We start from the raw sequence: 23,851 nt of genomic DNA, 5'->3' as shown, positions 1-23,851 counted from the left end.
AATTTTAAAGAAATATATTACACTTTATATAAATAATCTATAAATTTAAACAAAATATGTTCTAAAATGTTAATTTTTATTTGGTTGATATGTATCAAGATTAGAAAATACCTTTCTTCTCTAAACGTTTATTAACTCTTTTTAATTTAAAACCATGACGAAGCTTCCATTATTTCTTTCTTGATAAAATTTTTAATCTGGAGGCATCTGTTTCATTTTCATTTTCTTTTTCTTCATTAATGTAAACGTATTTATCACCTCTCATTTTCTTTTTGCCTTCATCTGCTTATTGAGAACCGCTGCTACCTTTGTAAACTAAAATTTTCTTGACCTTCTTGTTTGCATTTGGATCAAGTTCTTCTGCTCTTTTCTTTTAATCTATTAAGAACTAAGGTAAAAGATAATCGGGTACATCGCCTTCACATCTTGTTTCGTGCTTTTTGAGTTACTTGGTAAGCTTTTATATACTTTCAATCAACAATTCTTTTTCTGAAATATTTTTAGCATAATATTCTTTCATATCAGGAGATTTAAGCATTTTCTTTTTAAAATCAAGCATTTTAGCACTTGCTATTTATTTTTTGGTTAAGCTAGTATAAACGTTGTTGACTCTATATCTATTTTTTTTAAGATAATTTTAAATTAATTTTTAAATATATGCAATTTATATTTACCTAAATGCTTCAATTTCATGACGACGAAGAGGAAATTCTTTGAAATTAACTTTGTTGAAATTTTCTTTTTCATATTCAATACGATTCATCAAGTTTTCAATTTGCTTTTCTTCGTTTAAGACTAAGTTGAAAATATTTCCTGTCTAACCGTTGAAGAGCTTGAAGAATTAATTATATTCCTCTCCAATATCAAGTAAATCTAAATTTATAATATTTCTAATACCCTTAAGTCTGTTTGTTTTTATTTTTTTATCATAAAAGTCTTTATTCTTGAAATCCTAGAACAACTACTTGGTGGAAACCAATGTTTTAATCATACCAGTGTTGAAAAGTGTTACAATATAGTAACGTAAATTTTTGGGATTTTCATGATTATATAACTGCATTTCTGTTTAACCAATTCTTTCTAAATATAAATGAACCTATTTTAACAAAATTTTAAAATTAATTTCTCACAATAAAAAAGTTTTTAATTATTTTTGAATAGAATTTTTCTATTTTTCAATATGCTTTTACTAATTTTAATTATAGACTTGCAAAATTAAAAGATAATTCCTTAAATAAATGAGCAAATAAATAGTTTTATGATTTAAAAATAAATATAAAGTAAGCAATGTAAGATAGATTTAATTACCTTGTATACAGTTTCTAGGTCGCTACAGAGGATTAAAGATTTTCCTTAAAGGAAACGTAACTTGAATAAGACGTATAAGATTATATATTGAGTTGTTTCATCTCCTGTTGTATAGTAATGAGTAATTTAATCGTGATCAAACTAAAGAGCTTGCTTGCTCTTTCTTTCTTAATCATCCATTTCATCATAATCATCATCTACATTAATTATAACACTTTTATGCAAGAAAGTCTTTTTTAATTCCTTTAAATCATCATTTAATTCTTCTGTTGCACTCCAGTAACACTTAAAGTTTTCTTGCCTGTTTAATAATAAAATAGTTTTTAATTTTACTTACGATAAATTAGATACAAATAAATAGATTCCATCGCTAATGTAAGGAAATAAAAGATAAATAGTTTAGAAAATATATTTATTTTACTTGATTTCAGATTCATAGAAAAATTAGAAGTTGGTTAATTCGCCTTTGTAGCCAAAAGAAAGCATATAATCAATATCATCAAAGGCAAAGTTAACGAATTTCTTTTTATCGAATTTAGTATGCTTGGCAAATTTCAAGAAAGTAGAAGGTGTGGCAACAATCAAGTAGTGAGTTTTAGGTATAATTGTGAAATTTTCTTCAGAGAATGTGCTTAAATTCATAACTTGCATGTTGTATGGCTTTTTGATGAAGGCGCATATGTTTTCAGCTACACTGTGATTCTTTTAAGCTAAGTCTTTAGAAGCAGTGATGAGGACTGAGAATAAACCAACTGATTCATCTTCAGTTTCATTTCCTTCAACGAATTTAAACTGCTTCATTTTATTTATGAAATCATTGAGAAGGACTATGAGCAAACCGGTTGTTTTACCAGAAACCATACCACTTCTAATGACAATGTGATCTCTCTCCTTATTGAGATTAAACAACTATTCTTGACAAAAAGTGGGATGAACTATTTTATTTTTGACAAGACCTTTTATTAAATTCTCATCGCAGCCTTCTAGTAATTCTTAAATCTAAACTTCTTAATTTAAACGACCTGTGATATCCATTTTTGATATACTTTGTTATTGTTCCTTGCTTAAAAATCTATTTGATCTAAGATTTAATTATTTTTAATAAATATTTTTTAATTTAGTTTATGCTCCTCTCTAATTTTGTATTTTAACCTTTAGTTTGGATTTGCTCTATAACTTAAATAAAATATTGATAAAAATTCTATTTATTATAAATTGCTACTGATGTAGGATTTTCTACTTACTCAAAACTTCTATTTGTTCATAACAAATATTCTATTTATTCATTAATAAGCAAAACTAATTGCAAACTGTTAATATTCAATTTAAATTCTACACTTATTATATAAAAAATATTAAGTTTTTAATCTAAAAATATTTTATTTTTCTATTTTTATTTAATATTATTGAAAGTAATTAAAAAAGCTTTATAAAAATTTAATAACATTTCAAATAAATTAAATTATTGTTTATTTTTTTTATTACCATCTCATTTGTATGAAAAGAATTAATTTAAAATGAAACTCAAAGTTAAAGTGCCAATTTAGTTAAAAAATTATTTTTAAATATACCTTGACATCAGCTATGGATTATTAAATATGTGATATTCTATATTCTTTAAATTTTTTAAATAAAATTTAAAAAATTTCAAATTTAAAAGTTTATAATTGTTCAGATGATAATGAAAGTAGCTCGGTGTATAATATTCAAATTAGACAATAAATATTTAATCAATAATTTAACTTTTAAAAATAGTGCTTTGAAATTTATATATCATGAAATAATTAACAATTAAAAAAAATATTAGACTAAGAATTTATTAAAATGTATTTTAAATTTGCATAATATTGAGGTAGCATAAAGAAAAAAATAATTAAAATGAAATAGCTTGAAAAATTAAATTGATTTATATTTTGTGAAATAAGTTTTAAGGTTACTCTTTAATATTAAGTTAATAAGGAAATATATATATTATGAATTTTTTAGATTATAAAATTTTAACAGATTTTAGCTGAAATAAACTAATATTTTAAAAAACGATTTGATTTTTTGCATTTTTGATTAAATGATTTAGTTTTTTTTTCTTTATTAATTAATTTTTTTGTATATTGAGTCTAAGATATAAACATAGTGTTGATTAATACATTAAATACCTTTAAATTATTTAATTAATATTGATTATTTGTTAGATTACTATTCATTTGTGGTTTATTGATTTATCTGTTTTTAAATTGTTTGCTTGTTAGTTTCAAGCTGGACTTTTGTTTATTTATATAGAAGTATTAGGGTTTGTTTCATAGGTCTTAAGTTAATTTTTTTTTATAATGAATTAATTTTAATTTTGTAAATTAATGATGTTACATTTTTTCTGCCTATTTATATTTCGTAGTTGAGGAGTAATGTTGTTAAAAATATTTCCAGCTTGCTAAGATTAAACTAGCTGCTACTAATATTACTAATGCTGCTACTATTAGTATTAGTTCTACTGTTAAGTAATATTTTAAGTAGAGTTAATGCTTTTTCTATTAAAACTCTCATTTCTTTTTGAGATACTTAACTACAAGTTTTCATTATTTTTAATTGAAAGCTGTCTTCTTTATTCTATAGAATCTAGCTTTAGTGGACTAAAGGAACCTTGAACAGCATTGCTGATCCTTGTCAAAACTGGCTAATTAGAATTGCTAGTATTTAAATTAATGAATTAACCTGTTTAGTTGGAGCTATCAAAGTGTTTTTTTTGAGAGTTGTTGTAATTTTGCTTTAATAAATGCATACTATCAGGAGGAATGCTCATTTAAGTTTTCCCTATAGACGGTGTTTATGATGTTTTATATAAAATTTCTGGCAAATTCATAGGTTGTTGATCAAAATACAATGATGAGTAAATATTTGAGTCTAAGTTTAAATTGCAGAACTTTTAATTCTAGTTCAATTGAGGAGTTTCTTATGAATTAATTTATTTTATATTAATAGATTTTATCAAGCTAGCTTACTAATCTGAAGACACAGTTTGTTAACGTTTACTCTTTGTTGAGCCTAAATTATTTGTTTTTATAGGAGTAGCCTAGCTGTGCTTGTTTGTGGCCAAAGTATTAAACGTAGGACCAGAATACAATTTATGATTCATTTTAAGCTAGTAATTTGCCTTAGGAGTGTTTTGGTTATTAACAGCATTCACTTTTAAATTATTATTATTATTTATGCTCTAAACTTCCATTGTTTTATTTTAGCTGTTACTTATATTTATATTTGTACAACTGCTAATTATATTTACTTAGGAGCTACTGTTGGAGGGATGTTCACTTTTTTGATTGTTAGGAATTCTAGAAGAGTTAATGCTATTCTAAGTAGAATGCTGTTAATTATTTAAATTCTGATTGTTAGTTGTAGAATCTGCAGGAAATTTAGTTAGACTTGTCAAATGAATATTTGAACTGGGAGTTGTTAACCCTGTATTTCCTATTGAAGTGATTTAGTTCTATGAACCAAAATGTCCTTGCTAGTCATTAGCAATTTAATTTTTTTGTACATTTTCATTTTATTGTTGTTGATAGTTACCTTCTCTTTGAGTGATTGTAAAAATTTTTATTTACTTTTGCTTTTTAGCAAAATTATTTGCTTCTAATAGAGGAGGTAGAATTTCATCTTATCCATCATAAGCTTAGGTGTCATTTGTAAATGTGTTACTTTTAAGATTAGTATTCGAAAACTGATGATTGCCTATGGAATTTTAAATTTAATTGGCCAGCTGTTAATTCTAAGAGCACGATTAGTTAATATTCTTCTTTTTAGATTCAAAAAGCTAATGAAACTAATCAATGTAAGGATAGTCCTTTTGCTTTTAAATTGATGTTAGGGAGAATCTGATCTTGCTGCTCTTGCTACTGCTACTCAAACTATTATTTACTTCAAAATTGGCTTTATTGGCTGAAGAGATCTGGTAACTAAAGATATTTGTTTAGTTTATGCTACTTGACTAGTTTGGTGACATTAAATTAATATTTGATGAACTTGCTTTTAAAGAGGTACCCTGGATAGTATTTCTGCTTTACTTGAGATGATTATCATTTAATTTTTTGTTGTAATTGCTATTTATGCAGCTATTTGGTATGATTTCGCTAGAAAAAGGGTTTAAAACAACTCTTGTTAATTCTTTGTTCTATATATTACTTAAATTAATTTTGTTGTTTAAATTAATTTAAGAGTTTTAAAGCACATTTTCATCTTAAGCATTCATATTGAATTCGCCTTAATTTTAATTCCTTAGTTTTTTATATGGATTAATAGCTAATTAAAATGAGTTTTCTTCATGTTCTATCGCTTTTTAAAAAATTATTATAACAAAAGTTAAATTTATATTTTAATAAATGGTAATTTACTCTTTTAAGGTATATTTTTGAAGTTATTAATTTATCTTTTCGGTACAAATTAGTATTCCCCTAATGAATCTTGAAAGCTCTTGTGTTTATAACGAGAATAAAAGTTCGAAACATCAAAAGTTTTACTTTGACAATTTTCTAAGAGGCTATTACTTCTATCTTCCTATTTTTGTATTTTTGAATTATCATTTTATTCACTTGTTTCGTTTTATTTTGTAAAAAACTCTTCATAAACAGAGATAGCATCATTATTCTACGCTTAATCTTTACAATCAGATGCATATTCACAGTCATTTGAATAGTAATCAGTTTTATAATTTTTTTAAACGCTATTTTCCTAATTTAATTAGCTTTACATTTTTATTTAATCCTCATCTAAGTATGTATAATAAGACTAAGAGAGTTTGTTTTTCTATGAATGAGATAAACTGAGAGAGCTTTGAGAAATGCTAAATTTTGGTGAAGTTTAGCTTTTTTACAAACTTTTATCATCTTCTTAATTTTAATCTTATGCTTCAGTTAACTAATCTCCTATTTCTATTTACTATTAATCTGATTCGATTTATTTATTTTATTATTCTTTTAGCAAACTTTCATCAAAATCTTGACTTATATTTTAATTATTGCCAATGTTTTTATCTTATTTATTTTTTTTGAACTCTTAAAAAATATTTTATTAAATTTGCTTAGATTGATTCTCACCCTCACTAATAATGAGGTCTTTACTCTAACTTTATGAATTTCCTTAAACTGTATTCTAAACGTTATATTACTTTATTTAATTTTTATTCTAATATACATTTGACTAAAGTAATAACTAAGATTTATTTTACTACTATTGCTAATCTCTTTTATGATATGATTCTATATATTATTTTATTTAGTAGTTTATACTCTTGTTATATGAAAACATTTCTTTTATGTTTTTGTCATAATTTGTAACTATAATTTCCCATAAGCTCTCGTAATTTGAGTTTGTTTTTGAGGTGCTCACACAAGAGGAAGAAATGGGAGTAGTACCATTAGCAGCCTAGTTAGAATTTCCTACAGAACTTTAAGCATTAGCTGCTTTTGTTTCTTACTTTTTATCTTCGAGTTATAATATGTCATAAGGATTTCTCCAAGTTTATCTAACTGCTTAACGCATTTACGAACTATAACCAATAATTATATATTTATTTGACGATTTTATTAAATATTTTTAAGTAAGAAGCTAAGTGTAGGCAAACGCGGCAGAACCTTATATGTATTTATCAATAAAAAATTTCTCGTTTTTATTACATTTATCTACTTATTTAGGAACTCCTACTATCTTTTCTATTAGGCCACCATACGCCTACTGATAACAAGTGAACTTTACGTGTTCTTTTTGAAACTTTTATCTTGATTTAACTACTATATGTTTCAAAACGGAAGTCAATAAAACTTTATTATTGCTAGCACTATTGCTGTGATTGCTTTATTAAGAGTATGAAGATATAGATTAGGAATTTTGATTGCCGCCTTAAGAACTATTCGACATTATGGATTGTAGTGATTCTTTAAATTAACTGTTCCAATTGCATTGTTCTTATTGAATAAGCTCGGCCATACGAGGAAAGTAAAATTATATCTTTTGATAATAAGAGTTGTTGATTTTATTTAACTTAGACCCATATCTAAAAACCATTTGCTTTGCACTTGAATTATTCTCTAAATATATAGGCTGTATTAATGGAGAAGCATACTTTTCAATTACTTTATTCTCCTCCACAAAACGGATTCTTTCAGTGTCTAATAAAATATGGCTAATATTTCTAACAATATTTTAAATTTCATTCAAAGACTTCCCCTAAATATTCTCTAATATTTGCATAACACAAACCCTCATTTAAAATATACTATCTTCCCTAGACTAATAACAACTTAGCAGAGTACTAATATCATCAATATGCAACCTAAGTTATTACAGCTTTTTAAATTGCTGTGACTTGCTTTTGCTTCGCTGATTCTAGAATAAATTAGACGAATTAGAATTAGATGCTTGGTTATTTTTTGCTTAAGTAGCTGTTCCTATATAAACAGCATTTGAATTCACACTCTGAGATCTCCTATTATTGATGCTACTCATTTCGTGAATTAATCAAAGTGAAATTAATTAAATTATATAGTGACTCGCTATTATTATTATTATTTTTATGCTTAATATTATCTCTTAACTATTAATGTAATTGATTGCAACAGAATAAACAATCTATATATGTACGTACGTATGTTAATAATATTAAGACTACTTTTTGCTATACTCATTCTATTTAAATACACATTAAATAAATTGCATGATTGTCCAAATTTTCAATTAAAAGCATAAAAAAGTTTAAGGATTACCAAATATCATTCTTCATTTAACATAACAATTTGTTTATAAATGATGACGCATCAATAATAATATCTTAAATTACAAATATAATATTAAACCATTTAGAGTTAATTTATTCAGTAATCCGAATTTACTCTTTTACAAATAATTAAAACAAATTATAATTTCTATACTTAATATTAAATAAATCTAATTTCTCAAGTCTATTTTCTTAGCTAAAATAAAAACCTAATTATTTAGTAATGTTTTAGCAATTCTATTCCTATTCTTATGTTAAAATAATTTATATTTTTTCAACTTTTTTCAATTAAGCTTAATTTATCAAATGAATTTAGTAAGTGTTTAAAAAATGTTTTGTAAATTAATCTTACAACTTAAATAAAAAATTGATAGATTAAACCTTAAAAATATATTTGAATAAAACCCTATAATATATGCAATAGATAATTTCAAATTCACCAGTAAAGAATAAGAAAAACTTTAAAATTAAAAGAGTGCATAAATTTTAATATCAAATATAAATAAATGAATGGTTAATTTATTTTTTAAGATTGGTAAAAATAAGAATGCTAATTTACACTTACATAAATAAAGCCTTTAAAATTTAGCTATTTATAATTTATAAATACATTTTTGATTAAATATTTATATTATATATTGAAAAAACATTACATTTTAAAAAAATGAATTAATTGATTAAATATAAAAAATAAAATGGCATCAAGAATTTTCATGTTGAATTGATTGAAACTAAAAATGAAAAAGGCAATAATATGGATTTATGTTGTATTATTAATATTTTTAAAAATTAATTCAATCCTAAGTTTCTTTAAAAAAAAATAACAATTTGAGCTTTGTGAGAAATAAAAAAATGGATTTTAAACTGACTATTTATATCATGTACCATTTAAGTTTAAAAATAATTAATAATATTTTCTGAAATAATTTTACTCTAATTCAAAATACTCACTTTTGATATTTATTGTAAGCAACTAACTATTTAAATGAATATAAAGAGAAAGAAAATATTTTATATATTTTAGTTTTAAAAGAAATGAATATTTATTTTTATAGATTATTATTCAGATTAAGTATCTTTTAAAAGATTTTTTAAAAGTTCAATCTAATTTTAATGAACATAAGAAATTTTAATTTTTATAAAAAATATTTTATATTTTTGAATAATTTATTCATTAGGTTTTTTTATTATCTTTCTTTTGTTTATCTTTCTATTTGTTAGAGGGATTTGCATTTTCGCTTTTTGTGTCTTTTTCTTATTTTTCTTCCTTTGCTTCTAATTTGTTTTTATCAGAAAGAAGGAGAACTCCAATCATAATAAAGAGCATTCCAAGACCCCATCTCATAGAAATACTTTCATTATAAATAAAATAGCCAACAAAACACTATTATTTTTATTAAATTCTATTTTAAATTATTTAAGATATTAATTGCTATTACATTTGATGCTGAGTTGAATATGAAAGATAGTAGCACTGTTAATGTAGCGCCATTTAATTGGAAAGAGTTTAACAAGAATTTCATCATTAATTGATTGAAAAATAAAACTAAAACTAAACCAGCTCCTCTCACAGATAAATTTAAATAGCTATTAGTGAAAGCAAAGTAGTCTTCATCTTAAAATGTTACTTTTCCTAAAGGGAGTTAAAAAATATTTTTTAATATATTTATAGTCATATTAGAAAATTGGAATGCATTTATTTTGTGTCACTATTTATGTTTAAAAGCAGAATTATCTGAAAAATAAAGCTAATAATAGTAAATATTTACCACAAGTGCCTGCTAAAGAGCCAAAGAGACCAGATAGAAAAGGATACAAAAATCCAAATTGCTTCATTCAATAAAAAATAAAAAATTTTATAGATATTTATCAAAGTTGAAATAAATCTGTTTAGTTTTATAATATATTTGTATTAAAGGAAAATAAAAACAATTAATTCTAAATATTTTTTAAAATCATAAAATAAAATGTAAGACACATTTTTATAGTTTTGCGCATTTTTGATTGATTTGTGTTGAGGTATTATGGAGTTTGATAGAACATTCGTGCATATTTTATTTTGAGCTTAGGTGCCGTGTTAGCAATTTCCAAGATAAAAATGAGAAAGCTAAAAGTAGAACAAAAAAAACTATTTATAGTAAAGAGAATTCATTATTTTTTTATAAATTAATTAATTAGATAATTTGTAAAAACAAAAAAAAACAATCAATCAAGAAAAACAAGAAATTAGTTTAAAAATAAATAAAACTTTCAAGGCATTTTTGAGTTGGATATATCTTCCCAATAGGTATATCCTAATTAAGGGGTGCTAAATTAAATAACTTTACTACAAGGGATATGCTCTATTCGATGGGCATACCCCTACCTTGTGGGTTAACAGTCAATCAATAAAAATAAAAAAAATAAAAAAATAAAATCAAACATTGTGTTGAATAGTTACAACTAGTTTATCTCTTTGAGTTAGACTCATAGATGTATCTTTTTTCAGCAATGTGAAATCAGTTGCTTTTTTGTGACATATATGAGCATTCATGTTCATAAGATGATGATCAAAGGCATACATATAAAAAATAAAAAAACATTTCTTGGATTTTTCTTTTCTTTTTTGATTCTTTTATGTAGTTAAAAAAAATGTTGATTTTTCTTTTTTAAATTGATAAAAAATTCAATTTTAACATTAAATTAATAATTAAAAATTTAAATGAGAAAGCCAATTTTTAAATAAAAATAATTTTAAATGAGAATTTTAGTTAATTTTTTAATGTAGAAATAATTATTTCAATGAGAAAAAAATATCTTTTATAAAATTTTGAAGTAATCTTGAAAAAATTGAGTTATTGAAAAAACAAAATCATGAATTTTTAAATATTAAATAAATGAAAAATATATATAAATTTTAGCTAAGAAAAGGATTATTGTTATTTAAAATTTTATTTAAGCAATATTAAATATATTTAAAAGCTTTGAATCTTTTAATTCTATTTTAAAGTCAATTTTAAAAATGTCATATTTTGTAGTATCATAATTTATGCATGCATAGGTATGTTGTTTATTTGCCTATATATATTTATGTGTTTGTGTGTATAACGCAGCGTTTGATTATTAATTCTTGAAAATGTATATAAAATTTTTTTAATAAATTCTGTGATGCATGAAAGAAAAAATATAATAATTAGATATTAATTAATCATATTTAAGAGAGATTATTTAATTTTTGTGGCGTTAAGAATAAAAGTATATAGATAGATAGATTGATTGATTGCAGGCAGTCGTATTCAAACAAAGTTATTTTTATATTAGTAAGTGAATAACAATCAAAGCTTTAGTATTCAAGCAAGTTTTTAGTGAATGGATTTCAATTCTTCTCTTCTTTAAGAGGCATTGCTCAAGATATAAAATTAAAGAGACTAGCCTTAAGTGATAAACTCCACCATTAAAAACTTACTCCATAGCAATAATTTAGCAATTAGGCCAATTCCAGAGGTAAATAAATCATTTATTAGCTTTGGTCATAATTATGCATTAATAATTTTGATTTTGAAAATTCTCATTTGGAATTAATTCAATACTTTTTTATTAAAAGGGTGGATCTAATTTGATGAGGGCAGTCTCAGATTGCCTTTATTTTACAACTAGCAAGTACTAAGAAATTTAGGCGCTTTGTTTCAAATACTTTTAGAAGCTTTTTCAGCAAAAGGTATTATTACAATTTCTCCTTGCTTAACTAAAGAAAATTAGAAATGCTTTTGTTGAATTTTAGTGATTTTTTTCATTTAACTCAAAATAGAAACTTACAAGAACTCTCGAAAAATTCTATCATAACTTTTAACTTCTTTCAGATTATTGCAATAATCCAGAACTTTCCATATTTGATGATGTAAGTTGTTTTTTTTAATTTGTATAATTAAATAGTTAAATAGACTTATGTACTTAGCTAAAGCTAGAGATCTGATAATTATTTACAGATAAATATGCAAAATGCAACAAAATAATAGATTGATTGTGAATATAAATTATATTTTAAATTATAGGTTAATTTGGAAGTTGTTTCAATGATTTACAAAGTTAAAGTGATAGTGTTCTCGGTAATTAAACTTTATTTTCTAACACTAAAAATATTTATTTTTATGTGTATTCGATAGCTAAAATAATGTAAACTATAATGAAATAGGTAGGCGATGATTCTTATTTGAATTCTAAGTAGTTTAATAGCAAAAATCACACAAAGATAATTCAACTTTTATGGGATGATGGAATTTATACTCCTGTCTATGACGAACAGTTCTTAGATCATGCAAAAATGGCTTAAAATCTTGTTTATGAAGTAAGATTAATAAAATTACTTACTTTTTAAATTTATTTTCAAAATATTAAATTTTTGTTTCATTAATAATTTATGTTAAAATCTATAATAAAAAGATTTTAGGAAAAGTCATAGAGGCTGAGCTAGTCAATCCTGACCATGATTTTGTTCATCTCGAATTCTAGGTAAATTCCCTCTTAATTTTTCAGCTTTAGATTTTGTGAATTGAATTAAGTTTTAATTGTTATTTTATTGATTTTTATTAAAAAAATAGCACCAATAAGATAAAGAAAACAAGAGAGAGAGTCGTAAATCTCCTTACAAGTTCCCAGCACCAACAGAAGGACTATAGATAAAAAGGAGCTTTTCTCAACAGAATTTAAAAGAATTAGATCAAGATAAAGAAAAAAGTAATGATAAAGAGTTTTCAGCTTAAGTTGGCTACCACAATTTAAAAACTGCTAATGAAAGAATTATGACTTAAAGCAATAAGCAGCAGAAGCATTTTACTTTTAATTTGAATGAATGTAATGATGAATACGAACAGCCTCCAGCTGAGGATTCTAAAAGGTAGTTCTTTACAGAATTCTTGGATCCCTGGACAAATCTACTCCTTCACCAAAACGAAGAAAGCTAAGAATGTGCCCCTATTTCACCAGTAGGATACAAATAATTTATGTATATCTAAATGCAGTAGCAGTAATAGATAAATGCTTATAATTATACCTAGTACTAAGTTCCATAAATACCTCCTATTTATTAACCTTATCCAAATGCAGCTCCTTCTCCTTTACCTAATCCTTACACTACACAACCTCCTCCAACTTATAATTATTTTGCATCGCCCTATCCTCACTACGAAGAGTAAACTATAATTTTCTTTTATTTTTGATGATTTAATTTCAAAACAAATTTGAATATTAATTCTTGCTTTTAAAAAAATAGTTTTGCATAACCTCCTCCTTAAATGTAAGCTGACTATTAACATGTCTCAGAAGCATGGTATGCTACTTAGCAATAATAGATGCATCACTATCCTTATTAAGTGAGATATTAAGAATAAAATTAAATAAGATACCTTCCTTAATAGCAATAATAATAGGGGTAGTAACAGTAAGGTACCAATGCTCAGCCTCCATTCGCTCCCATAAACACTAATCCTATTGAACCTTATAAAAACAGAATAGTAATTCCTCAACCTATAGAATAGCAACCTTAATAACAGTAGACAATAATAGGTAATATTTATTACCACTCTCCTAACTAGGCAATAAACTAAGGCATTCCTCCTACTAATAATATTTCTAATATAGGTTAATAATCTTTCATATCAACACCCCCTCTACCCCAAAATTTACCTCCTGCTATCATTCATCAAACATAACCCAGCAGTATTGATAATTTAACAGTTTTAATACCTCCAGATAGAGTAGTGAACAATATTAATTAGAATGTTATTGGGAGAAAACAACCTATTCAACAGAATTATACATAGCAAAGCAATACACAATTTTCAAATTTCAATACTAGTATCAATGATGTCCATAATATAACATCTTTATTAGATAATGATAATATATACCATCCATAGCAAATTCCTAATGATAATCAGCAAGTATTTTTCAGATAGTCTAGTTAACCATAATAATAATAAAACATTAATTTTAATATGCCTTATAGATAATAACAATAGTAAAGCGAATAGTAATAATTGCAGTCCTAAGGAAGTAGTGATGAAGCCTAAAAACAAAGGTAATTTAGCTAAAAAAATTATGGATTGAATTCAAATAGCAACAACAATTAAAATAACAAATAAACTTACAATCAGTCACAAAACGTTGTTGCATAAAATAATCCTTCAAACAATTATTAATAAAATAATTTTAAGATGTCTAATTAATCTAAAATTCCAAATGACAAAATACAGAAAGAGTCTAAGAACAACAATACTTTCAACAACAATAAAATGAATCCTCACTTATCAAATAACTCAAACAGCAACATTAACAATAACACTAACAATCAAAGTTTTAATACCAACTACAATAACAATACGAATAATTATAATAACAATAATAACTGCAACAATAACAATAGCAGTAATAACAATAATTCAAATAGCATTGGCAGCTCTAAGAACCTCTAAAAGCAAAAAATTCCTAATTCAAATAGTATTGGCTCATCTAACAATATTGAAGATCAAAAAGACCCTTAAAAAATGAAAGAGCCAAAGAAACCTGAAGTATTGGAATAAACAGAAGAGAAAAAGAAAGGGAGATTGAAATTCTTTGACACTTCAAATAATTTTGGTTTCTTCAATTTGGATGAAGATTAGAGTGATGTTTTTGTTCATTTAGATGATCTTTAAGTTACTACTGTCCCTAAAGACATCTTAAAACACTCATCTTTGATGAACCTTCGTTTTAAATTTCATTTCATTAAATATATTGGCAAACACAAACAAAGCAGAAAGGCTGTTGATATTGAATATATTCCAGAGGAAAGTGAAGAAACTATACTCCCTTAATTTGCAAATGTAGCAAATTCTCAAAGTCAAGAAACTAACTCCTAATCATCAAAGAACACAAGTAGCAACACCTTAAACTCTGTATCTAGTCTTTCTCCTGATAAAAAAGTCAGAAAAGGGCCTAATACCCAAAACTATAAACCCTCTTAAGCCCAATAATCCTACTAAAATAGCAACAACAATGCTAATTCAAACGATAATAATAATTAGTATTAATTCAATAATTTCAAAGGATAACCACCTGTCAACAACAATAGTATTGCCAATTAGAATAACTACAACTCAAATAATTCTTACAACCCTAATAATCACAGTAATAATCAATTTAATGGAAGCTAATATCAAAAAAGAAACAGCTACAACAATAATAACAATATAAATAATGGCAACCCCAACAATAATTACAATTATAATAATAACAATCCAAACAATAACAACTACAATAGTAATTTTAATAATAACAATAATAATAACTTTATAAACAATAACAACTATAAACATTATGGTTAAAAAACATATCCTCAAAACAATGGAGTATCTTAAAGAACTTAATAGTATTGAAATTCTTAAAATAAGATGCATTTAAGATAATTTAACTAAATGTTACTAATAAAATATTAATTTTTCTATCAAAAATAAAACATAAAACAAATAAATAATTACTTATCTAACTATCTACCTACCTACCTACCAATCTTTCTACCAATATTTACTTTTTGTCTTATTATTTTTTACCAATCTATGATGTTACTCTTTTTTAAAAACTTTAAAATAATTTATTTAATATTTTCTTTCAATTTTGAGTAAAATAAATAAACTCCTAACAGCTTAAACAAATATTTTTATAAATATTTATTGAATTAATTTAATTGTATTATTTTTTTTTAAATTAAAAAGCAATCAAATTTTCATTTTATTAATCAATTTACATTAAATAATAGTATTTTTAATTAATAAAAAAATTTTTTAAACTGCTTTCCAATTAAATAAACACAAATACAAAACTAAAGAACTCATTATTTTTTAGTAAATTCATTGAAGAAACTTAATTAAATTAATACTTTTTATTTTGTTTTAATAAAATAAATTCATTTATTCTATTTCTAAATCAAAAAAATCTAATAGTTTTTTTTATAAAGTCAAGACTTTCTTTGCAATAATTTTCTAATTGTAATGTGAATTTTATATTTTGTGATTAATTTAAAATGCTTTATTTTATTTTTAAAAATAAATAAAAAATATAAAAAACATAAATTTAAAAAACAACATTTTTTTGGGTTATTTTTGACATATTTTTCTTGAAAAATAATATCTTGTTAGTTTTTAATATATATAATTTTTTATTTTGTTAAACTTTCATATTATTTATATTCATAAATTTGTTACTATGAATTTTTTCTCGGTGTAGAGGTCATCAGTTTTGTTATTTTATTTTATAAATTTAGTTTTAAACTAATACTTGTAATTATTTGATGATACTATACTTGAATACGTACTTTTTTAAAACGGAATCATAGATTGGTTTACAGATGATTAAAGAGAAAAGCTATCTTTTTCTAAAAAAGAGTTGCATTTGATATTTTAAAATTCTAATTTTACAAGATCTCTTCCTTGATGGCTACTTTCTTCATTTGTTTTGATGTCAATAGAGCAATTTGAGCTTTATTTATTGATCTAATTTTTGAGATCATCAATGTTATTTAAATGAAAATATTCTAAATTAGACACAGATAAATGTTTTTGATAGAGTGAATTTTAAAATATTTATTATTTGTTTAGGTCTTTGCTTTTAATTATTTCCGCGTTTTTGAAAATGTAAAAATGAAATTCATATGCCTTTTTTAATTATAATTATTTTTTTAATTATAAAAAAATTTAATAAAATATTAACTTAATCTGGAGATTTTCTTGCATAAAGGTTGTAGAATGGTCCTATGTTTCCTATTATGTTGTAGTTAACTTTCCATTCAATTTACTCTTAATTGCTTTTATCTGATATACTATTTACATTTTAAATTTCAATATTTTATAAGATATTAAGTATATCATGTAAAGATGCATCAGATTTCGTTTAAGAAATTTTAATTTTGAGAATATCTGAAATTGCATTTTCTCCTTTTAATAATTCGAAAGATAACTCTATATCATTCAAATTTAAAGTTGAAGTATCTTTTTATTAAACACATTTTTATTCTTATTCACATTCGATAACTTTATCTTACTATTGTTTTTATTAAATTTAAAATTCTTAATTAGTAGCACTGATTTCTTAAATGTTGCACTTGCATATATCAGGCTAATAAATTTTCAAATTTTGAATAGATTATTACTTTTAATGAAATTCAAATTCAATTTCATCATAATTAGTCTATTCAGAAGATTAATTTTCAACTAATTGTTTTTTATTGTTATTTATATAATGAAATATTGCCGACTTTTTTTGATATTAATTTTACATTTTTCTTGTAGAAAAATTAATTAAATTGATTAATAACTGAGTTATTTTATCAGCGTAAGTATTTATTAATGTTTGAGAATTACAATTTATGTGTTTTATTTGAAAATTCTTCTTGTTTAATATACTTTTAATTAAAATATTCATTTGATTACTCAAAGAATGTAACGAAATAGATGAAATCACTGAGCTTTCAAGTCTTATTTTGAATTGATTTTTTAATATTTAGAAATAATCTTTAAGATTATACATTCTGTTGTAACTCAAATAAACATTTGCTTTGATTATTTCTTAATCTGAGATATTTTCCACAATATTTTATAATTTATCACCTTTATTTTTATATTTTTATATTTTTAAATTTGTAAATAGAAAATATTCAAATATATTTTTAAATTATAAGCATTTTTTTTAAGAATTCGTCTAAAATTTAATGAAAATGTATACCTATGTAAATGCAACTTTCAAAAAACATTTTCTCTAAAATAGTTCTAGTATTTTATAAAGCAGTGACATTATAATGCGGTTGTTCTTCAAATTCTGATATCAAAATACAGCAAAACGTATTTTTTTAATTCAATAAAGTATATGTTTAAAATTATATTTTGAAAGCTTGATTATCCTTTTTGAGTAGTGCATAGAATTTACTCTCTTTTGCGATATTTTATTATAGTATATTGTTATTATCAGTCTTCTCGTTTTTGCTTAATGTGTAGGTATTTTATTTTTATTTTTTGAATAAATCTATGAGATGATCTTAAAATTGCTGGTGTTATTATAGATCTTATTTTAAGGTTTACAGTAATTTTTATTCAAGCGTTTCTTATTGTCGAATATTTATTTTTACTGACTAAGATTTTGAGAAATTAGTTTAGAAGTCTGATTTATTAAATATTTCATGATCATAAAAATTATCCATATCATCCAGTATAAAAGTATTTCTTGTAAATTATAAAAATTCTTCATTGGTACTTATATTAAGGAACTTCTTTGCTTTATCATTAATCTTATCTAAAGAGATTTGTTTATTTTTTTTATGATATTTGACTGTAATTATATTCATAGGCAATATACTTTTTCCAATAAATTCCCACTCTCTTTTAGAATTCTCCTAGAGAAATTATTTTCTTTTTGATTATTGAGAGAGATAAATGAAAAATATAACTAATAAAGAGGAAGCTCCGTATTGAAATTTGCAGTCATATACTTTTGAAGAACTCATCGTAAAATAATACCTTTTGGATAGTACAAACTAATGAAAAAACATGTAAAATATAAGATTTTGTTAATAGGAATTTAATAATTTCAATTAATTTCTTTGTTACTGTCTTAAATTTTCAGTAGAAATTAACTATTACTCACAAAAAAAAATTTTTAAATCATTCTTGATTCAATTAATTAAAAAGAAGTAAAATGCATCGCTTATATATACTTAAAATAATAACTTACATTATAGTAGATCCACTTAATGCAACAAAAGTTAAAGGGAAATTTGAATTTAGAATAGCTGAAATAATCTGGATTGGAATAGTACTTCCAGCAAAATAGAAGAAAAAAAATTAATCTTCCTCTTTTTACTTTTCCAAAATAAAAATCTAAGCTGACTATAGAACTCCTACCAATAAAATAAGAGAATTCGCCCACAAGTTGAAGTATTTTGGGAAAAATATCACAGTGAAATGGTGAAATAATAATGCAGTCATTCCTAAAATTGATATCAGCATGCTATTCATGCTATAAGAAAAGCATAGTGTGACTATATTTGGAAGAATAACAGAAATTATGTACAATCTCAATAAATTAATGAATATTTTGCAGTTCATAGCTCTATTTCGTTGTTGATACTATTGTTCTAAAACAACTGATTGAAAAAATAATGTAAATTTTTCCATTTTGCTTTTTATTTTCAAATTTTTTAAATGTGCTCTAATCACTCAAAAAATTTTTTTTTTGGTAAAAACTGAATTTTATTTCAAAAATTAAAATATACTAAAAAATGATGTTCAAGAATTACAATTATATTTGATATTTAATTAAATAAAACATACCTTTTTTCAATAAGGATTAAGTACTCTTTTATGTTTTATAAAAGATACTGGTTATTATTATCATCTTTTTTGCATTTTATTAGTTAATTAGTATATTTTAAATAATGGAGTCTTATTTGGTAGAACCTTAAAAAATACAAGTAATTTTAAAAGATTTGCTTAAGTAGATTAGTATGGATCAGTAAGATTAATTCATCTTAGCATTTTAAATGCTCTCCTGCATTAAAAATATACTTTTTTTTTTCCTAAACACAAACAAATTCCCAAATAATTTTATTTTTTTATATGAAGGAAAACGTATAAAATGCCTTTATACCATTTTAGAATAGGCATTTAAATTTAAAAATCTATTTTTAACTCTTGCAAAAATTCAAAAGATCAACTATAACCTTTCATTTAAAATAATAGATGAGAAATTTTATTTATTAAATTTAAATATAACAAGTTTATAAAATGAATAATAAATCAAAATGTTACAAATTTAAGCGCAGTTTTTCAATAAGATAAATCGAATGGTAAGCAGGGAATAGTTAAGTTTTATGCCTGGCTCAAATATTTTTTAGAATAGTAAAATTAACTCTTACTCATTTACCTATTTTTAGAAAATAAAATCAATGGATGATGAATGAATTTGAATTAATTTGAGTTAGTAACAGATATTCATTTTGCCTCAAATATGTATTTTTATTAATAAAACTAAATTAAAAACTGGCTTAAATTCTTATTTAGTAATTTAAGAAGCATTTCTTACAAATCTAAAAATCTAAAAATTATTTTGATCTGTAAATGGAGACTTAATAAATTAATGCTCATTTTCGCATGTCATAAAATATTTTTTAAGATAGGATAAGTGGCTAATTAAAGGTGATACAATTTTTAAGCAAAAATAAAATGCTTTACTATGTAAAATATTTAAAAATACACACTTTTATTTTGAATTATTCATTGTTTTTAAATATAAATCGATCTCTCTTATCATATATGAATTTCGATTGTCTAAATTACTCAATATTTAATAAATTATTTAAATATGCATGGAGATTAATTTTAAAGATAATTTAAAAACTTTCAATTTAAACTAATTTAGAAAAATACAATTAATAGCTTGCATTGGTAAACCACAATATTTTTCTTTCTTTATTAAATAATCTAAATTTATGATTCTTTATTAGTATAATTTAAACTTTTTATTATATATGTCTCTATTTTAATAAAATATTTCAAAAATCATAGCTAAAAAACCTAGCGAAATTAAACAATTTTACTTTGTACAAAATTTAATTATAGAAACATGTATTTTGTTATGTTAATATATATATTTATGTTTCAAAAAAAAAAATTTAAACTAAATATTATTTATAAATTATATAAATGTAATTCTCTCATTTAACTCAGATGTTAAGAAAAATAAGACATGCTTAATTATAGCATATCTATATTAATTATAATTAGAGGTGATCTAAATTAATAATATTTTGGAGTATCCATAAAATTTTCAAATTTTAGTATCAGTAAATTAAAAATATTTTATTATCGGATTAAAATTAAAACTAATATTTTCAAAATAAAATTTTTATAAAATAAACAAATTTAATGTATAACCAGTAAATATTATTTAGTTTTAATTATTTATTTATTCCAATATTTTGATATGTTATTAATTAGCGATAAAGTATTTATTATAAATTTCATAAATAAAAAAGCATCTAAATTTATTAAACTGTAATTATTTTTAATAACTAAATTATTAAGTGGAAAATTTTTTGTAGATATAAATAAATATGAATTAAGATGATAACTTTATTTTTAATAAATATATTCAATTGCAAACATTTTTAAATTATATGTGCTTTGTTTTTTTTAGTTATTTATAAATTTACTTTTCAAATTACACATTGTTTTGTATCTCTTCCCTTTTTCAATCAATAAAAGTAAGTTTGTAAATAAATATCAACAATTTTAAATTAATTTACTCATTTTCTTAACAAAGACATGTTTTTGATAGATATTATGTTAAGCATTATTCAATTTATTCTTTATCAAACTTTTTTTGGATCTTGTTGAAAAAATTATTATCCTCATTAATCTATTCGAACACATGCTTTTTTTACTCAATCTTTTTTAAAATAAAATATTCAAATCAAATAAAGAAGATAAATTAATAAATTTAAATTATCATCAAATCAATTTATCTAATTATTCAATTCAAATGAATTAAATAATTCTGTGAAGAAAATATTATTAAACTAATATTGATTTTATATTTTATTAACTAAATATGATAGAAACTGCATTTTGTAAAATTTTAGAAGCTTTCCTTAAAAACATGAATAAATATTTTTAATAATAAAAATTATTTATTAAATTTAAATAAATAAATAAATAATTACCTCATTTTAATTACAGATTTTTTATAGCCCTAATTTAATAAAGTATGCCAATATTTCTATTATTTTGAGGGATATATTAATTAACTAATATTTAATTTTAGTTTAAATATTTAATACCTTTATTAACTTTTTAAAGAGTATTATTATTGAAGTTCAAGTGATCATATATTTGGCTGATAACTATTCCTTTTAAAGCTAACTCTTTAAATGTTTTGCAATTGCCTTCTATATGATGAGATGGGATAAACTACATTGGCTCAAGTGAACAATTATAATGATGATGGTAATCTATCTCTTTTGGCATAATTATAAACTAAATTTAATGATATTAACTTAATTAAAATTTTTTTCATAAATTTAAATTTATACATAAGCTTTCTTTTCGTATTCTTAGTTCAAGGCTTAGAGTTTTTCATATAAATTTGGATTCTTTTAAATAAATGAAAATCTCTCTTAAATTGTATTTATATTGTGTTGTCCTCTTATTTAGAAAACTGAAATGCTTTCGTTAACTTTGTTATATTAGATAGTGTTAATTAAATACTAATAATTTATTTTTTGTATTTACTTTAAACTTCTTCGATATTTGCTATAATTATGTGAAATTTCTGTAATTAAGTCCTACTTCGACATCTAAAAACAGTCTTTTTTATGTTATAAGATAATTCGAATTTGTTAAATAATTTCTTCAATAAGATTATACATAGTTTTAGTCTGAATATTGGTAACTAGCTAGATACTATCCTGATGCAATACCTTTTAATTGTGCTTTTTCCTAATTAAACTTTCCTTATGAAATTGAAAGACATTTAGTTACAATTGTTATATCAAATGTGGCCATTGCTGAGGGATAATTCTGACAAGGAAATATACTCTAATTGCCTTTACCAGTAGAGATAAACACTTTATGAGAATCTAAATTTTATGGATAAATATTTAGAAAATGCTTTAAAAAGTAGAAATATTAAAGTAGGAGTAGTTAGTTATTCATTTATTTAATTAATTAATTAATTATTTACTATCAATATTTTAGCTTTCAAAGAGCTTAACAAATGGATTGTTTATTTATCTGCAAATTGAATTAATTGTCAATTCTAACTTCTCTCCAACTTGCACTTGCCTACCTAATTCTATTCTTAATTATTTTGAATTGCTTTAAATATTTTAATCTAATTCCTTAACTCCTTCTTAACTTTATTATTCGCTTTATATGTCCTTAATTTCAAATTTTTAGCATAACCCTTCAATAACACAATAGATAATTTCTTACTGATCCATATCAAGCAATATCTCGTTAGTTTCTTTTTGAACTTTAAAGTGATAATTAACCTTTTAGAATTTATTAATAAAACATTTATAAAATTCTTGAAGTTATTTAATTTTTTCCATCAAACTTATAATATAGATTTTTCTAATAATTGCTTTACGCTTGTTTGAATTATGTTTGTTTCACTATCAAAATTTAATATTATATCGTAGTGCTCGCATTTAATGAAGTCTACATTTGACAAACTACTTTTTAAATCCTCTTCAATAAGCTCATCTGAGTCTTCAGAAACATCAGTAGACTATTTTTCCTATTCCTCTATAGCTTTTTATTTCTATTATCCTAATTTACTCTTTTTATATATGTAATACGTTCCAGTGGCAACAGCAGCTGATGCAGCTAAAATGGTTAGCACCTTCTTGTTAACTACTAAAAAATTTTTGGAATCCGAAAGAATATCTCTTAGCTTGAATTTTTTTAACTTATGAAACATTTTAAATGTTTTTTTAGCTTTTTTGGAATTTAGTTACCAATTTAATTAGTTGTAAAATTTATTAAAAATTATTAATATTCTTAATTTCTTAAATATATTCGATATTATAATAATTAGATCATCACTTATATAATAGATAGATGAATCTATCGATATATCAATAGATACACTTAATATTACCTAAATTTAATTCACAAAAATATTAATTTTTCTTTACATACGCACATAAGTTCATTCATATTCTTTAATCTTTCATTTCTTATTCGCATAAAAAATTTTGATGGCCTTTATTTACTTCAGTAT

At 23.0% G+C, this 23,851-nt stretch overlaps 7 protein-coding genes across 7 annotated transcripts; 2 read left to right on the top strand and 5 right to left on the bottom strand. All coding sequences in view use genetic code 6, as the record gives it.

Moving 5' to 3' along the window:
- Window positions 1–94: 94 nt before the first annotated feature.
- On the bottom strand, window positions 95–2,343 carry TTHERM_00579150 (DEAD-box helicase; the record flags this gene model as incomplete). The annotated part of the gene is made up of 4 exons (XM_001022916.3): window positions 95–617; window positions 675–1,096; window positions 1,309–1,609; window positions 1,730–2,343. The coding sequence occupies 4 exons, from the start codon at window positions 2,341–2,343 to the stop codon at window positions 95–97; spliced, it is 1,860 nt and encodes a 619-aa protein (XP_001022916.2).
- A 1,213-nt stretch (window positions 2,344–3,556) lies between these two features.
- On the bottom strand, window positions 3,557–7,797 carry TTHERM_00579140 (hypothetical protein; the record flags this gene model as incomplete). Its single annotated transcript, XM_001022915.1, has 2 exons — window positions 3,557–5,628; window positions 5,688–7,797. The coding sequence occupies 2 exons, from the start codon at window positions 7,795–7,797 to the stop codon at window positions 3,557–3,559; spliced, it is 4,182 nt and encodes a 1,393-aa protein (XP_001022915.1).
- Window positions 7,798–8,929: 1,132 nt separating this feature from the next.
- TTHERM_00579120 (transmembrane protein, putative) lies at window positions 8,930–10,237 on the bottom strand. The gene is made up of 4 exons (XM_001022913.2): window positions 10,044–10,237; window positions 9,835–9,895; window positions 9,505–9,698; window positions 8,930–9,449 (listed from the first exon to the last, which is right to left on the bottom strand). Exons 1-4 carry the CDS (start codon window positions 10,215–10,217, stop codon window positions 9,237–9,239), a joined length of 642 nt encoding a protein of 213 aa, XP_001022913.2. The 5' UTR covers window positions 10,218–10,237; the 3' UTR covers window positions 8,930–9,236.
- A 1,176-nt stretch (window positions 10,238–11,413) lies between these two features.
- TTHERM_00579110 (cold-shock DNA-binding domain protein) lies at window positions 11,414–15,456 on the top strand (the record flags this gene model as incomplete). Its single annotated transcript, XM_001022912.2, has 8 exons — window positions 11,414–11,548; window positions 11,649–11,762; window positions 11,853–11,942; window positions 12,097–12,150; window positions 12,237–12,389; window positions 12,485–12,553; window positions 12,643–13,232; window positions 13,314–15,456. 8 exons carry the CDS (start codon window positions 11,414–11,416, stop codon window positions 15,454–15,456), a joined length of 3,348 nt encoding a protein of 1,115 aa, XP_001022912.2.
- Window positions 15,457–16,266: 810 nt separating this feature from the next.
- On the bottom strand, window positions 16,267–17,353 carry TTHERM_00579100 (hypothetical protein; the record flags this gene model as incomplete). The annotated part of the gene is made up of 2 exons (XM_001022911.2): window positions 16,267–16,731; window positions 16,787–17,353. 2 exons carry the CDS (start codon window positions 17,351–17,353, stop codon window positions 16,267–16,269), a joined length of 1,032 nt encoding a protein of 343 aa, XP_001022911.2.
- Window positions 17,354–18,763: 1,410 nt separating this feature from the next.
- On the top strand, window positions 18,764–19,036 carry TTHERM_000579099 (hypothetical protein; the record flags this gene model as incomplete). The annotated part of the gene is made up of 1 exon (XM_012799499.1): window positions 18,764–19,036. The coding sequence occupies one exon, from the start codon at window positions 18,764–18,766 to the stop codon at window positions 19,034–19,036; it is 273 nt and encodes a 90-aa protein (XP_012654953.1).
- A 2,181-nt stretch (window positions 19,037–21,217) lies between these two features.
- TTHERM_00579080 (peptidase family M1 protein) lies at window positions 21,218–23,599 on the bottom strand (the record flags this gene model as incomplete). The annotated part of the gene is made up of 9 exons (XM_001022909.3): window positions 23,216–23,599; window positions 22,808–23,117; window positions 22,492–22,703; window positions 22,357–22,432; window positions 22,158–22,300; window positions 21,906–22,101; window positions 21,789–21,844; window positions 21,372–21,514; window positions 21,218–21,311 (listed from the first exon to the last, which is right to left on the bottom strand). The coding sequence occupies exons 1-9, from the start codon at window positions 23,546–23,548 to the stop codon at window positions 21,218–21,220; spliced, it is 1,563 nt and encodes a 520-aa protein (XP_001022909.3). The 5' UTR covers window positions 23,549–23,599.
- Window positions 23,600–23,851: the final 252 nt, after the last annotated feature.

Source organism: Tetrahymena thermophila, assembly GCF_000189635.1.
Source record: "Tetrahymena thermophila SB210 genomic scaffold scf_8254464, whole genome shotgun sequence".
NCBI classification, from domain to species: domain Eukaryota; phylum Ciliophora; class Oligohymenophorea; order Hymenostomatida; family Tetrahymenidae; genus Tetrahymena; species Tetrahymena thermophila.
This window is presented reverse-complemented; position numbering and strand designations above follow the sequence as displayed.